Source organism: Syngnathus floridae, chromosome 7 (assembly GCF_059516105.1).
Source record: "Syngnathus floridae isolate MCC-2025c chromosome 7, RoL_Sflo_1.0, whole genome shotgun sequence".
NCBI lineage: Eukaryota > Metazoa > Chordata > Actinopteri > Syngnathiformes > Syngnathidae > Syngnathus > Syngnathus floridae.
This window is the reverse complement of record NC_142419.1, coordinates 17,142,214-17,157,811: the sequence shown is the minus strand read 5'-3', so window position 1 is coordinate 17,157,811 and position 15,598 is coordinate 17,142,214. Positions and strand designations below refer to the sequence as shown.

The 15,598-nt window shown below is 46.4% G+C and overlaps 1 protein-coding gene across 1 annotated transcript; it reads left to right on the top strand.

Moving 5' to 3' along the window:
- Positions 1–2,967: 2,967 nt before the first annotated feature.
- Positions 2,968–15,529, top strand: sh2b2 (SH2B adaptor protein 2). The gene is made up of 9 exons (XM_088381685.1): positions 2,968–3,185; positions 7,592–8,543; positions 10,020–10,121; positions 10,189–10,280; positions 10,532–10,635; positions 10,719–10,880; positions 11,596–11,807; positions 11,885–12,059; positions 12,599–15,529. Exons 2-9 carry the CDS (start codon positions 7,623–7,625, stop codon positions 12,922–12,924), a joined length of 2,094 nt encoding a protein of 697 aa, XP_088237811.1. The 5' UTR covers positions 2,968–3,185; positions 7,592–7,622; the 3' UTR covers positions 12,925–15,529.
- Positions 15,530–15,598: the final 69 nt, after the last annotated feature.

Sequence of the window (15,598 nt, the reverse complement as noted above, 5' to 3'; positions counted from 1 at the left end):
CTTAATGGGCTTGACGTTATTTTGCGCAGCAGTGTAGGGGTCACCGCTTCTTAACGGCGCTCGGCCGGTGTGTCACGTTTCGTCGCAGATCCTATACGGACGGAAGTGCTTATGTCATCCTGCAGTGAGGAAGGAGATGAGGAACAATGGCTTTTTTTCACTCTTTAGTCTCCCGGCCTCAAATTTCATTGGTCATGCAGAAGACAGCAAAGTTCTGTTTTTATTATGAATATGAATTATTTAGTAGATTAGACGTGCACGCTTCTCTGTTGGCTCAGGGCTTCTCTCGCTTGGGCTCTTCTGCACGTGTGTGCGCTTTTCACTGCTGTCCAAAAGTATTGATTTTCTATTCATCCTAAAATTCAAGAAAGTTTGGGTTTTAAGATGACTTGTTTCATTATTGCTGATCTAAATCACTTTTTTCAAAAACTTATGCTCAAAATAATTTTTCACTACCCAGCACAGTTTTTTAAAATTTAATCGGCATGCATAGCTCATTGTGATTGTTGTGCTGTTTCGATCCAATTTTTATTTATTTATTTATTTATTTATTTACTCACTCTTATTAGACCGTAGAATGACTTAAAAATTAGTGTTGGCAACTCCTCCCCAAAAATATTTTTTAATGCATTTTTTGTTTTTATTTTTTTTATTTTCTGTTTAGTATTTATTTTTTTTATTTATTTTTTTTTTTCTGAGATATCTTCTCATCTTGTTTTCAATGGTGTGTGCAGCGTTTTGGCCAAATAATGTCATTTTCTCCTCGAAATTTGCGTTTTCATTTGGCAGGCAACCCCCCATTCCACCCAAAGGCTCCATTGTGCTAAGTAGCTATAAAATCCCCATTCATTTATTCATTCATTCATTCATTCGTCCGTTTTTTTTCCCTTCTTTGTTTGACTGAGAAGCTCAGCCCAGTACGAGCTGAGAACTGTTGCACGGCTGCACGTGTGTGTTCATTCATTTGATTCCAGCCAGTTCCCTCAGTAGCATTTCAGCTTCCAAACTATTCCTCCTCTTCTTTCTTCTTTCTCTTTCTTTCCTCCCACAGCAAACACCCCCTCCTACGCCCGCCCCCTCCCCTCCATGGGTGTTGCCATGGAAACAGAGCTCCTCTGTCAGGTGGCTCTGTGTTGTTGCTCTGTGATTTGCTCTGACATGGCGTCTCGCTGAATCACTCGGTCACGTGCTTCTGGGATCAGCCACCGCCCCCAGCCCCCACCCCAACCCGGATTGGGAATACAGAGCGGGTTACGCCGTCCCAGAACCCCCCCCCCCTCCCCTTTCAAAAATGCCTTTTTATTGCCAAATCCTCACTCTTGACATATTGTCAACGTCCGAGCCCGATGGAGATTTATGACCGTGCCAGACATCATATTAGTCTCCTGGAGGGCAAAAATCATCCTTCATTCATTCTCATGAAGTTTCACTTTGAATTATTATTCGCTTCCAATTCACTGCACGTTCTTCACGTGTCATATTTGTCTTGCGCTGTCCCTCCTCCCTTGTTGTGTACAGTGTTACCGATGTTGCTGTGCTATTTTGGGCCGAGCTCAGTGAAGTTCATGTGACATCACTGCATGCATTGGGCATCATCAGAGAGTGAGCGTGCAATATATTCGGTCATGTATGAGACAGCAAATGTCCTCATTTTGGGACTAATAATATTTTCTTAATTAATTCACCATTATTCCATTCAAATATATGATAACAATAACAAATAATGTTAAATAAATGCAACTATTTTTAAAGATTAAATTGAAATATTTTGAACTTCAAAGTTAAATACAATTGAACTGTACTTAGACCGTTATTCTGGGAGAGTCTCTGAGCTAGCGATTGACTCGCATTGTTTTATCCTCACTGGCAGGAAGTGCGTGAGGATCAATAAGAGGCCAGGGTCTCGGGAGAGAGAGGCACAGAGCGAGTCCCACTGCCCTGCCCACTTATCTCTTTGTGTTTTTCAATAAGCAGCGTTTGCCACCACATTCTCATCATCTCTGTTTAGCAGTGTATTGCATATTTTTATGTATATGCAGTATTTACTCTTCAGATTCTCATTTTTGACTCTGAAGTTTTTTAATCAAGCCAGAGGTACCGACTTGACTCGCCTTACACCACCTGCGCCGCAACTTAGACCTGGTTTCACTTATTCTAAAGTTTAGTTTACTTTCTGTCACTGAATTTTCAGGTGCACCAGGGGCATAAATTGGGAAGATGCATTTTTACACTGAGCGCATGTGTGCACGTTTACAAAAATAGGGCCCTGGGATTAGTGAGTAGCTGGTTCTCCAGCAGTACCACCTGTCCATTGTGGTGTGGCCCAGGGTCCCCTGTGGTAAAAGCCCTGCAGTCAATCCTCTCAGAGGGGATTAGCCATAAAGAAGCACGTATGCTGGAAGCTCCTGGCCAATTTCTCAGAGGTAAACATCAACAAGTCATGTGGGCAGTCAGAGTTTTATTACTAAACACACATTTCTTCAAGATAATTGCTGAAAAGGTAAGAACTTAATATCTCCACTCAACAGTAGAGATATTGTGTCTCTTTCCCTCTTCTCTCCTCTTTCTCTCTGTATGTATGATAAATATGTAAATATATTAATTAGACACTGGAAAGGCGTGGCTCCCTTTTTAGGGCACTGATTGGTTGTTAAACGACTGCGAGACACATGCACACTTGCTCGTGAAAGAAAATTGAAAGGTAAGTTAGCTAAAACACTGATCATGCTCTAACCTTCAAAATAAAAGAACATCGAACCTCGCGAGTTGAACATGCGAATGATTTGAAAAACTAAATAATATATTAACCAACTCAAAACTGACGTATTGTATGTTCTTTCTAAAGTATCACCTTTTGATCACAATACTTTCGAAACGATTCGATTTAAGTTAAGAGTACACGTTTTACGCTGGAAGCAACAAACCGGAAACGTTTTATCTTCTTTCCACTAGCTTGTCAGGCAGGCAACCACATTCAGGATCAGCCACTCACAGCCAGGCTGCCTCACAGTGCGACGCTCGCAGGGATGGAGGATCAGCTGCTGGGGCCGTGAAGAAACCTTATCCAGGCGTAGTGCAAGGACGTCGGGCGAGCAATTGTGGACGAGACGTTCTAATAAGAGGACCTCTTGAAACCGAATTGCGTCCGCCAGCCGTCGTCGTCATGACACCAGTCCCGCACTGAGGTGAGCTCCGCTTAAATGTGTCAGCATCCTTTCGTGGTGTCATGTGTGATGTGCGGCAGAAAAAGGCTTCCATGTTGAGAAGAAGGAGGAGAGTGGTTTGTTTTGGTGTGAACCACATCTTAGTCACGTTGGAAGGGGGGATCATATCACTTTTAGGGGTGATGATGAACCACATGGGGGGCCAGCAGGGGTAAACGAAGCATCGAGGGAGTGGGTGTGTGTTTGGGGTGTGGGGGGTCTTCCAAGAATCCGTTTATCAGTATTTAAATAGGGGCTGAAAGTCTGCTCCTTCACGAGTGGTGGTGGTGGTGGTGGTCTCCGATTGGGCGTCCGTCTAGCTTGCACGGTGTTGTCTCCTAAGACTGCCATTCATCTGCTGCTTGCATGTGTGAGCCATTCAAGCAGCCGCAGCAGGCTCCATTCATGAAGTCCACTGTTGGCACCGGAGCAGGCCTGCACCAGCCGGGCCTCTGCGGCGGCGGCGGCTGCTGGGCTTGCTATTGAATTCCTATTAGGTGTCTTTTAATAGGTCGTGGGGGGGGGGGGGGGGGGGGGGGGGGGGTATTATTGTCCATGGGGCTCGAGCATAACTGCCCGTAAATCAACCAAAATTGCTCCAGTTTCAACTCATTTTCTTGTATATTATATTTCTTTCAAGTGACAGACAAACTACGTAAAATCGTAATTCACCATGAGACTCAGATAAAATTTTGTCCAGTAAGTTGAAAGGCCATGATTTTTGTTCTGACCACTTGTTACTAGGCAGAGTTCATAGGGCTCAACCAGAACTGCCCCTTACATTCGCCAACTAAAACAGCTTAGTGGTTTTCATTTAAAAGACACAATTAAAGAATATTAACAGTAGTGATGTTTTTATTAAGTACAAGTCTGTAGAGTTTGTGTTATTAAAAGCGGTTAAAGAAAAATTGTGGGAGTTTTTGAATGTTTGAATAATGGTACAAGAAAATAAATGGATACCTGTTTGATAGTTTCGATTACAACCGAACATTTTTTAGGCACGACGTCATGTTCGGTGGGCTTCACCTGCGCAACTCAAATGAATGGCGTGGTGGTGTCACGCTTGTCCTGTATTTGGAGGTCTGCGGTCATCTGTGAAATTAGTTAGACCTGGTGGGTGAGTGAGAGGAAATGGAAGTCAGCGGTGGAATGTGCGTCTCCCACACTTTGTGTTCTTTCTGCTCTTAACACCGGCTGCCATTTGAATGCTTCGGCACGTTTGCTATTTACGTTATGCCATAACGAGTGAGCTCATTTGGAATCGGTGCACCTTGCGTGGCTGAAACCTCTGAGATTTTCTGAATTTGTGTGGCGAGAGTGGTAAGAACAAGGGGACGGAACGTGAAAGTGAGCAGGTTGACTTCTGTGTCAGGGCCATGGTGATTGCTAATGAGCCTTAGACTTGTGTTTCACGTCCTTCTGCTTTTCGACATCTTCGACATTCCCATCAGTCATCGTTTTTGTCTCCTGGCAGTATCCAAGCTGCATGCTTGCATACTACAACAATCCTTACTAATCTAATCAATACTAGTCGTCATGTTACGATCAATTCATTGTTTCGCTGTCTGTGTGCGACTGTTGGAGCGTGTGTGTGTGTGTGTGTGTGTGTGTGACATGTCGGCCTTTTTTGTCCTCAAACGTCCTCAGTCCTATTTACATCTTATATAAGAAAACATCCTTAATGAATTCAGAATGAGGGTGCGTGCCGCCGTGTACTGTACTGTGTGTGCTGCGAGCTTTGTGTGTGTGTGTGTGTTGTGTGTGTGTGTGTGAGTGGAGGCTAATCTTAGAAAACATGGCCGGACCCAAACCCCCCAGGGGTGAGCGCACGACATGACCAATCATGCTCATTAGCCGATCACGGCGGGCGTGCTGCTGGCATGAAGCAGCTTGCAGGGGAGATGTGTGTGTGTTTGTGATTGTGTTTGTGTGTTTTTAATGAAAAACAAATTTGTGAAAATGACCAAACTGAAAATATTGGTGAAAATGATGAAACTGATCTGTTCAAATTTGGAATTTGGGGAAATTTCCTCAAATATTTTTAGAATCGAGTTTGTCCCATCGATAAATCGGATAAAATGATTCAACGTAATATTGAGCATGTGAGATGATGTCTCAGGTTTTTCTCAAAGCTGTCGTTACTTTGACTTTGAGTGTGACTGGCTTGAAGAGGCGGAGCCTGGTCTGGTGAGTGACGTGGGTGTCAGCCAATGAGAGTGTAGAATTAGCTGGCTCTTGATTTGATATTCTGAATTTGAGTGACTTGGAAGAGAAAAACAAGTTGAGTGAGTGAGGGCACTAAAATGGAAAGGCGCTCCAGTTGCTCACTGAACTGAAGAATTATGTTTTTTTTTTTTTTTTTTTTTTTGTACGACACCACAGTGGTCATGACGCATATGTAGCTCCCGGAGGCCCGCCTCAGATAAACGAAGGAGAAGGATTTTCCAGGCCGCATTTTACTTTCCTCCTTGCTCAGTTTACCGTTACACACAGTATTCCCAAGCATCTGATGGAGATATCAGGCCCTCCTCACCCCCAGGGGGAGGAGGGGAGGGGACGGGGGAGGCGGAGGCGGCACAGTAGTGGTAGATCTTAACAACAGATAGGGAGGAGATAGCGGAAGGCAGAAAGGCTCCAGTGGCCCTGAGGTTGAAAGCTGAATTGGGGGATGCCTCGGTTCCCCTGGCTCCTCGGCGTTGGAGCCCACCTCCATACGCATATCACACTCACTCGATTGTTTTAGCAGCTGCGGCCAAAACATGTAGCCCTCCTTCTCCGGCTCCTTCGTTCATTCATAGATCATTGCACTCGCCCGTCAATCATTTGGCAGCGGACGGCCCAAGTGTGCTGAGACAGAACTGTCCACTTCCTCCTGTCCCACGGCTTGAGTTTCATGCTGACTCCGGGAGTGTGTGCAGTCAATCCGGGATGGGGGGGGGGCACGTCCACATCCGGGTGTGCGCTTTGACAAATGTACCTCAAGTGTTGTTGTTGTTGTTGTTTTGCTGAATGAGTGGAAAGTTGGCGCTGTGCAGGGTTTTAAATAGCTATTGACTCGCTCACACACACACACACACACACTGAACGGACGACGTAGTACCTTAAAGTGGATTGATTTGTTTATCACCACTTTCATGCAAAGTCTTCCCTGATATGTAACTAATGGCTAAATGAATTCGCAATCAGAACCGGTGCCAAGTTGGGCAATGTCTCCGTCCTGAGCCAGGCAGGTGTTTATTTTGTTTTGTAATTTTGTTTGTTTAGAGTTTTGTTTGAAGTACTCGTTCTATTTTTGTGACAAAATGTATTTTTTCTTTTTCGATAACAAACTTGGGACTGAGTTGATAGCGCCTCTGCTGGTTGCAGCCAAGTATTGCGCCGCTTTCAACGATCACTTCCACAAAATCCTCAATATTAAATCACTACAACTCATTTTATTCCTATTTGTATGTCTTTTTTTTTTAGATTTTTGCCTTCACACATTGGTAGGATGTTTGAATTCCAGTAGAAGCAATTAGTTCACGCTAATTGTTGACCAAAAAAAACAGATTAACAAACAAGCTGCTTTCCCAGGAAATTCCAGGAATGTCCGCACGTGTGTGTCGTATGTTGCATGAAAAGCCTTTTGGAATGTTTGCTATCTCTTTGTACGTGTGTGTGTGTCGCCAGGCCTACCCACTTCCGTCTTGACGTCCTTTTAAGTTCCTGCTTGACAGAAATAAATAATGGGAGCAACGTGTGTTGGAGCGCAACGCTTCTCTGCAGATGTGTCCTTATCAGTCGTGTGTTGGGACACAGCATGCGTCCTTTGAAACGACACTGCCGAGTCTGTTCCCGATTTACGCGGCAATTTCGGAACCCGTGTTATTTCGGGTGACCGTGAACTATCACCATCCCCCAAACGCGCCAACCGAAAATATCTTCTGATGTCGAGCCAGAATGCGGTGACCCTCTTTTGCCAACACCCTCATTAGTTAACCAAACAATAAGTGAGCCAGATGGGCCACCGAGGGGAGCCGCAGATCGTGGCCGTAATCCGATGGCTTGTCACCAAAATCGAGCTGGGCAAGCTCACCAGCGCCGTGGCACCAGGCACGGGAGATTTCCCCTTTTGATCACGCCGTTTCCTCGTGTTTCCGTCGCCCCGTTTGATCTCATTAAACGGCAATAACAGAACAATAACAGGAAATGAAGGGAGGATGGGATGACATGCAGCACTGTTTTGAATTAGAGCCAGTATGAAATTGGACTTTGCTTGGCGATTCAAGATAGCGGAAGAGATACAAATACGGAACGAGGCGCTATGGTTCATTTTAATGCTAATGTGAGTTAGCCACATGCTATATGTTGTGTTTACACTCATGCTATCGTTCTCTCGTCCTCTCCAGCCTCTCCTCAGTGGGTTGGCATGGCCCAGTGATGAACGGAGCGGCAGCGCCCGGTAGCCCGGAGCTCTCCTCCTCATGCCCGCTGCCTGACTGGCGAGAGTTCTGCGAACTCCACGCCCGAGCCTCGGCCGCAGACTTCGCCGACAAGTTCCAGCGCTTCCTGTCGGAGAACCCGTGCTACGATTCGCCGGGCGCCGACGCCAGCTTCTCTCAACACTTTGCCCAACACTTCTTGGAGTGTTTCTCCGCGGCTCTGAGCCAGGCCCGGCAGAACCGGGCGTCCTCGCCGGGGGAGGACGGCTTCAGCATCGCGCCAAAGTACAGCATCGTTCCTTTTCTGGGGATCCAGGGTTGTCCCTTGTCCTACAGCCACGAGCTCTACCACAGACGCAAGGACGCCGGGGCTTCCAGCGAATCCTTGGACAGCATGGACAGCGGAGGGGGCGGGATAGGAGGCGGCGCCGCGCCCGGTACCCGCGGACCTCAACCCACGCACAAGGTGTCCGCCCTGGGTCAGTCCCGCAGTTCCGAGGACGTGTCGGTGAGCCACCCCAAAGCTCGCTTCAAGAAGGGCTTCTCGCTGAGGAACATGAGCCTGTGCGTGGTGGACGGGGTCAAGGAGATGTGGCATCGCCGCGCTTCCCCCGAGCCCGACGGGCCCCCCAGGAAGTCCAACGGGACCGGAGGAGCAGGGGCCGGAACCGCCGGGGCCGAAACCACCACGGCGGGGGGAGAGAGGTGGTCTCAAAAACTGCGACTGCCGAGAAGCTGCCAGGGCCACAAGGCGGAGATGTTGGAGATCCAGAGGGAGGGGGCGCTCAGGTACATGGTGGCCGACGACACCAACTGCATGGGCGCCGCGCAGTGGCAGAAGTGCCGCCTGCTTTTGAGGAAGAGCAAGAGGGACGAAGGGGCCGAGAGGTTCCTGCTGGAGTTCTACGTCCCGCCCAAGGTACGCCGTCACACGCTGCCATCGTTGTCCATCTACTATTTATAACTATTTCATAATTTACATGGTGCAAAGCTGAAATATTAAGTAGGACAGATTACTCATATTTTTTTCAAGTTTATCCAGTGTTGCATTTTTTACAGCGTATGCCCTTAATTTATAATATAGTTCTCCCAGCAGGGTGAGGAAAGAATAGAAAAGGTAATTGGATGCCTTGTTTTTTTCCCCTCCATGTAAGATTAGCACTGAAAAAAAACGCTCTTCACATTTGTCCATGTGGGATTTCCACATCGTTGCCCGTGACCTTAGGAAGGTCGTGCGGCGGTGCAGCTGAGTGTGTGTAAATCCTCCACGGCTGGGGTTCAGGTGGCACAGGTGGTTGCAAGAAGGCCGTGGGAAAGAGGAGCTGATGTGTGGAAAGAGCAAGGAGACCTCTCTTAGCACATTGCAAAGTTTCCAACTGCTGTTGCAGAATCGCTTCCTCATCTTGGGCACACGGCGACAACACGGAGGGGACCAAAATAGTTGTATGAGTCACTCGCAGAGGAAACATGCTTGTTGTTCCTCACCACTATCACATGCTGCGTTCTATTCACGTCGACATGTAAAAGAAGCACTTTCACAAAAAGAGGAGGACGCTTCATCATGGCTGCCTCGTTGGCATCATGGGAGTGCACGCTCAGCGGTGTCGGATGATTAAAGTGATCAGCGCCGTCTCCTTCCTGGCTGCCGCATGATGACGCAGCAGAGACCCTTTGACCGCACACACCCTTCAGAGGAGAAGATAACTTTGAAATATTGACCCAAATAAATGTGGAAATAATTCATGCGGAAATGAACCCAGTTCCTTGTGTGGCTAGCTAGCTAGCTTACGTGATCATGTGATCCTATGACCGGAATTATGGGAGTGGACGGCGGCCAGGATCAAGATGAGAATGTGGTTACTCCAGACAGATCAGCTGATAAGCCTCAACCAGACCATGGGTCTCCTCACACACAGAAGCACACCCTTTGGATGTGTTCAGATTATCTTTGGCAGAGGGCAAATGGAGGCCAGGCGCTTTGCTTTTGATCACATGGCGTAAACGCTTCCTGTTTTGCGTCAGTTACAGTCGGCTGATGGCGTGAAAAATTGGCCTTCTTTGAGTGCTTGGCCGACTGGGGGCGGGGCTTGTGGCGAGATGCTGCATGACTCATTTGGGCCCTAATTATCATGGAGGAGGAACCATTTTGAGACTTGCTCGCCAGACAGGTTATCTAATAGTTATGTTTGAGAAACTATTTTAACGTTAAGTATGGTGTTCTTTTTGTAAAAGAGTTATTTTAGCCTTGGACCCTTGGTAATTGCATGAACTGTTTTTGGGTATTCGGATGGTGAGACAAAATTAAACAGCTCATTAGAAAGTGTTTTTCTGTAACACTGAAACGACTCCATTTTGAACCTCATCATTTGAAGTCGTCTCTCTTTTTCACGTTCAGTCTTCAAAAGCCAAGGTGAGCATCCCTTTGACGGCCATTGTGGAGGTACGGACCACCATGCCCCTGGAGATGCCTGACAAAGACAATACGTTTGTCTTAAAGGTAAGAACTTTATTGGAAAGGAAAAAAAAAAATCAGCATTTTTATTTTTAATGTGGTGACTCTGTAGGTGGAGAACGGGGGAGAGTACATCCTGGAAACCATCGACTCGCTGCAGAAAAACTCTTGGGTCGCTGACATCCAGGACTGCATAGACCCCGGGTAAAGCTCCATCGCATAAATATTTGCCGTGAAGGGGGAGGTAGAAGGAGGGCAGAAACACACACACGCAGCCATTAATCATCCAATTAGCGGCCGTTTTGACAGGCTCCCTTTACACAAACATGGACAAACTCACACACGCACAGCAATGACTGACATTCCTCCTTGTTGGTCCGGACATCAACAAGGACTTCATTTGTAGGATGTGTGTTTGGACACGCCGCTGTTTGTTTACATACTCTGGCGTGCAGGGACAGCGGCGACGACATCGAGCTGGCGTCCTGTCCTCACGGTCAAGCTTCATCCAAAGACTGCTCCATGGTGGCCTCCTGCAGCTGCGAGCTGCTCTCTGAGGGTGAGCCCCCGCCCGCCCGCCCGCCCGCGGCGGCTTTACACCCGCGCAAATATCCGGTAAAAGACGCAAACTGACTTGTTTAGGTGCGTACCCGGCTCCGGAGAGGTTATGCGCAGCGGCGGAGCATTACAGTGCCCCCTCAGTGCGTTGCAGGGAACCCCCCTTCACCCAGCATCCATCCCACATGCCTTTAGAGCGCTTCCTCCAGTCCCCAGAGGCCCAGGGCTCCAACCCAGCAGCAGCAGGCAAGCACTTCGGCACTTTTTCCGCACGTCGTTTATTATTTACATTTTCAACTGGTACTCCAAAAGTCAGAGGTTTTGGAAAAAGAAATCCAAAAAAAGCATTTGTAGACGAGTAGTCTTCGGGCAAATCAGGACAAGAACACTTTGGGTTTAAGGCTGCAACTAATACATTGTCATCGAATAATGTTGATTGTTTTAGCGATTAATCGGGTAAAATAATTTTGATTTCATTGCCTTTATTCACAATAAGGCATTATTTCCAAAAACACACTAACTATGATTTAGTTCATAATTTGATCCATAACATGTTGGAAGAAGAAAAATGTTTTTTCCCAAATGTTTTATTTTGATTCACCATTAAGATTTAAAAAGTCAACTTTCATAGAGGATGACAGCAATCAGATGAGCTGAAAACTTTATTTTTGTTTATTTTACAAAAGGTAAAAAAAAAAAAGATTATTAAAAAAAAATTTTTGATTAATTTAACAATCGATTATCGATGATTAAATTACTGGCAGAAAGTCTGTCTAGTCTGGTGGAAATATATATTCAAAAATAATAAACAACAAATTAAGGTTTTAATAGTTTCTTTTTTTTTCGAATGCCAGCTGAAAATGAAAAGAATGATGATTCACGCAATTGTTAGCTTCACCTTCCATCTCGCAACTCAAAATCAAACCAGGATATTGAATATCAAAAATCTCCTTGTTTGTAGGGTGCGCAGCTGGAGGCGAGGGATCCAAGGACTCTGAGGGTGACGCCAGCCTCGCCGGTTACCCGTGGTTCCACGGCACGCTGTCGCGGGTCCGTGCGGCTCAGCTGGTACTGGCGGGCGGGGCCAGGAGCCACGGCCTCTTTGTGATCCGCCAAAGTGAGACGCGGCCCGGCGAGTACGTCCTCACCTTCAACTTCCAGGGCAAAGCCAAGGTGAGCAAATGAGGACGGAAACCTAACATTTCTTCTTTTATTGAGTCTTATTGTGTTCGCTCTTCCCCCCCGCCCAGCATCTGCGTCTGTCAGTCAACGAAAACGGGCAGTGCCACGTCCACCATTTATGGTTCCACACCGTGTCGGACATGCTGAGACACTTCCACGCTCACCCCATCCCGCTGGAATCGGGCGGCTCGGCGGACATCACGCTACGCTCCTACGTTCAAGTGCAGAGGAGCGCTAACGCAGGTACATGCTAACAGTTTCCCCTTTTTGCTAGCTCAGTTGGGAGAGGTGAAGGTCTCAAAATCTGGCATTTGGTTTAGTTTAGTAAAAATACAAATTCTTCAATGTCTGGATTTGTAGCATAATTGAGGTTTGCTTCTAGTATTCTACTTAAAGAAGCAAGCTCAGCTGAAACTCAGTGAACCTGCACCGCGTGGACCCTCCGTACTGGCACGGCATGAATACCCTCCTGTACCGGAGAGTGAGGGGGCGATTATACCTCAGCAGCTTTGCCCAGACTCGCCGTCCCGGCCCTACTTTGGGTGGGTCATAAAGGGGGCCTCTGTGTCGTGGTGCATAGAGCGAGCGTTTGATTCTGCCGTAAAAAGGCGTTATTGATACACTGTTGCTGGAGTCACTGAGAAAAGAGAATAAAAGGAAGGCCCTCATTGCCAGCGTTGAAGAGAAGCCCTGTCGAGTGCCACATTGCAAGTAATTGATAGCAGACATTTTTGGAATCCATCCGTTCCAATTTTTTAACGTCTACTCTCGCCGACCCACAGAGGTGAGCGTGCCTCCGCTGGTCACGCCGCCCAGAGCAGACCCGAGCTGCCGCCCGGACTCCGCCCAGCCGACTCCTCACCCTCCCGGGATCTCACCCTCTTCCGGCCCCCCGGCCGACGCCCCGCTTTCCTCCAGTAGCTCCTCCTCGCCCACCGCCCTGCCCTCCCTCTCCCGCAGCGACCCGGGCACGGGCGGCGGCTTACAGAGTCGCAGCAACAGCTCCGAGCGCCTGCTGGAGGCCTCGAGCGGCACGTCCGAGGACTATCAGGACGCCGACGGGACCCGACGGGCCCGGGCTGTGGAGAACCAGTACTCTTTCTACTGAGTGACACCCCCTCCCCCTCTCTCTCTCTCTCCCCACCGAGGGCAACGACCACGAAAAGGCTTCGAACCCGTCGCTTTGTTTGTTTGTGTTTCAACGGCAATTTCCTGTTTCTCTTGATTCGAGAAGGGGTGGCGGCGACTCTGTCGGGCCGCGCAGCTGCGCTTCGCACCGTCAGAGCGTAACGAGGCGTGACAAAGGGCTACGCGTAGACGACACTCACAGAGGGGCCTGGATGAAGGAAATCAAAGCGGCGAGCGAGCGAGCGAGGATGTGTGTAGGCAGAAAGAGCAACAGGAAGTCATCCCGCGAGACTCATATGGCTTTGATTCAGCTCATCTGACCACTTCCTCGTCGACAGCCGAGTTTGAAATGCGAGGCTCTGCTTTATGTTTGGAAAGCTGCTTGGAGTCCATCGGGGGTATCCTCCATGTTACCCCCGAGGAGTCTCGGGCTTGAAGTCTGCCGCGCACATTGACTTGCGTTCCAACACAAAAGCGATGTCATGGAGGTTTTATGCTGCATTTACTCTTTGAAAACCGTTGGGTCAAAAATAACCCAATTGTGGGTCAGAGAGGGACAACTTGGGCCCGTTTGAGACATTTTTTTTTTGTACAGAATCGTTTTTGCGGTTATTTTGTGAGGGGAAAAAAATTATTGGATTGCGGTTGGTCCCTATTTCACCCATAATTGGGTTCTTTTCGACCCAACTGTTTTTTAGAGCATAAGAAAACTAGGAAATTGGACATTTTGAACTTATAAACAAGCATCATCGATTAGACCAAACCATGACGTAGTTCTTTTTCGCAATCTGAGGTCAACGTAGAAATTTGCACGCCGCTGTTTCTATCAAAATGAGTTACTTTGAAAACTGTCATGTGAGCAGGCCCGAGGGGACTTTGCATGCCGTCATGTGATCTCCTTGCTGTTTTGAAGTTTTGAAGAGGAGCGTTAGTAACTATCTGACAGGAGGCCGTTATTTGTATAAAAGTGTTTTTATAATTATATAGATTATATAGAGATATATTTTTTACATTCCCCCTTAAATAGATATTTAATACATGTATTTTAAAAATATTTGTATTATAAGAAACATAATGTAGTATCTATATTATAATATATATTCTTCTATATTGTATTGTAAGGAGAAGCGGTTGTTCTCGTTCATTTATTTCTTTTTTGCAGAAAACATCTCTTTGAATTCTGCCGTAGAAACGACGCACCAATTCATGAATAAAGGTAATTACAGCTTCTCATCGACATCAAGTATTTTTATCTGCTCAAGGCGGAAAATGCGGAATGGTTTATTTGTCCGAGTGTCCGTGCACGTACATTTTGGTGAAATCAAAGAGAAACTTGACGTCAAATGAAGTTTCGTTTGACTTAGTCAGAGGGGGCAAAATGTCCAACTTCCTGGTTTTTAAAAATACATGCAAAAGCATAAAATGGAAATGCTCACAAAACTGATGCGCAAGGTGGCTTCCATTTGCTGTCACAGGCTTATTTCTATGAGTGTGTGTGTGGTGACGTATTTTTGGATGATCGCCGTGCTTAAGTAGTGTTTCTAAAACAGGGTTGTTGTTTTTTTTTTTTTTTTTAAATGCAAGCTCGTTACATGGGTAAGATGTAGATTAGATATGCTGTTTTGATCTACTGAACAAAAGTATAAATGCAACACTTTTGGATTTGCTACCAGTTTTTATGACATGAACTCAAAGATTGATAATTGTTATATTGTCTGTCTACATTTTTTGCTGCACCATTTGTGTTCAAATAGCCGACGCTTTAAGGGTTAACACCTCGACTAGTAATGGTCTTGATTTATACATCTATGGCACTTTAGATATTTTGAGTTCAGCTCATGTAAAGTGGGAGAGAAAACGTTTATATTTTTGTTCAGTGTATGTCTCATTCAAAGTCATGCCTTCAACATTTCACGAGCTGGAAATCCAGTGGTAAGTGGAGAGGAGGAGGGAACACAGACTTGTGGGAAAGGATGGCCACGCTTGACTGCTTGACTGCTTTGCTTTAGCTAAATAATAAAGCATCAAAACATGTATTTAAACAAGCATTATCACTGACGAGATAATAGAGAAGCATTTAAGCCAAATTCTTAACATACGCCAAAGTAGACACACTTTTGCAATATAGGGAAACAAACATATCAATAGGCGACACGTGTCAAGCGTGGCCAACGTTTTCCAGAACAGCCGAGGAAATTAATGTGCCAATTTGAGTCCTATTTTGGGAACTTATTTATTATTCCTAAGCTGTTGTATAAATGGGTTTTCCTCCCCTATTGAGTCTTATGTTTGTGCAAGGGCCCCGTCACACATATCACAGACTCCTCATGCCCGAAACGCTCCATTTATTTGACAAAACAAGCAGATTTGGGGTTTTTTTAGGTTTTGTTTGAATGTTTTCTGGTTGAGTTTTCAAGCGTCTGTGTAGTCTTTGCCCCCCTTTCTTTGAGTAACACTTGGTAAAAATTCAAAGGTGGTTTGTTTCTGTTATCTGACTGAGTTTTGAAGAGTCTGTGCTATTTTGTACAAAGTGATGTACTTGACATACTACTTTATATTTCTGTGAATAAAACGTGAACAACTTATTTGGACTGGTAAAGTGGAGGACCGTCATCCTTCTGAGCAGGTGACGTCATTCAATGTGGTCTGCTGCC

Coding starts and splice junctions, on each gene's coding strand:
- sh2b2 (XM_088381685.1), top strand. CDS start 7,623: ATGAACGGAGCGGCAGCGCCCGGTAGCCCGGAGCTCTCCTCCTCATGC. Junction 10,122..10,188: donor ACAATACGTTTGTCTTAAAG/GTAAGAACTTTA, acceptor GTGACTCTGTAG/GTGGAGAACGGGGGAGAGTA. Junction 12,060..12,598: donor GCAGAGGAGCGCTAACGCAG/GTACATGCTAAC, acceptor GCCGACCCACAG/AGGTGAGCGTGCCTCCGCTG.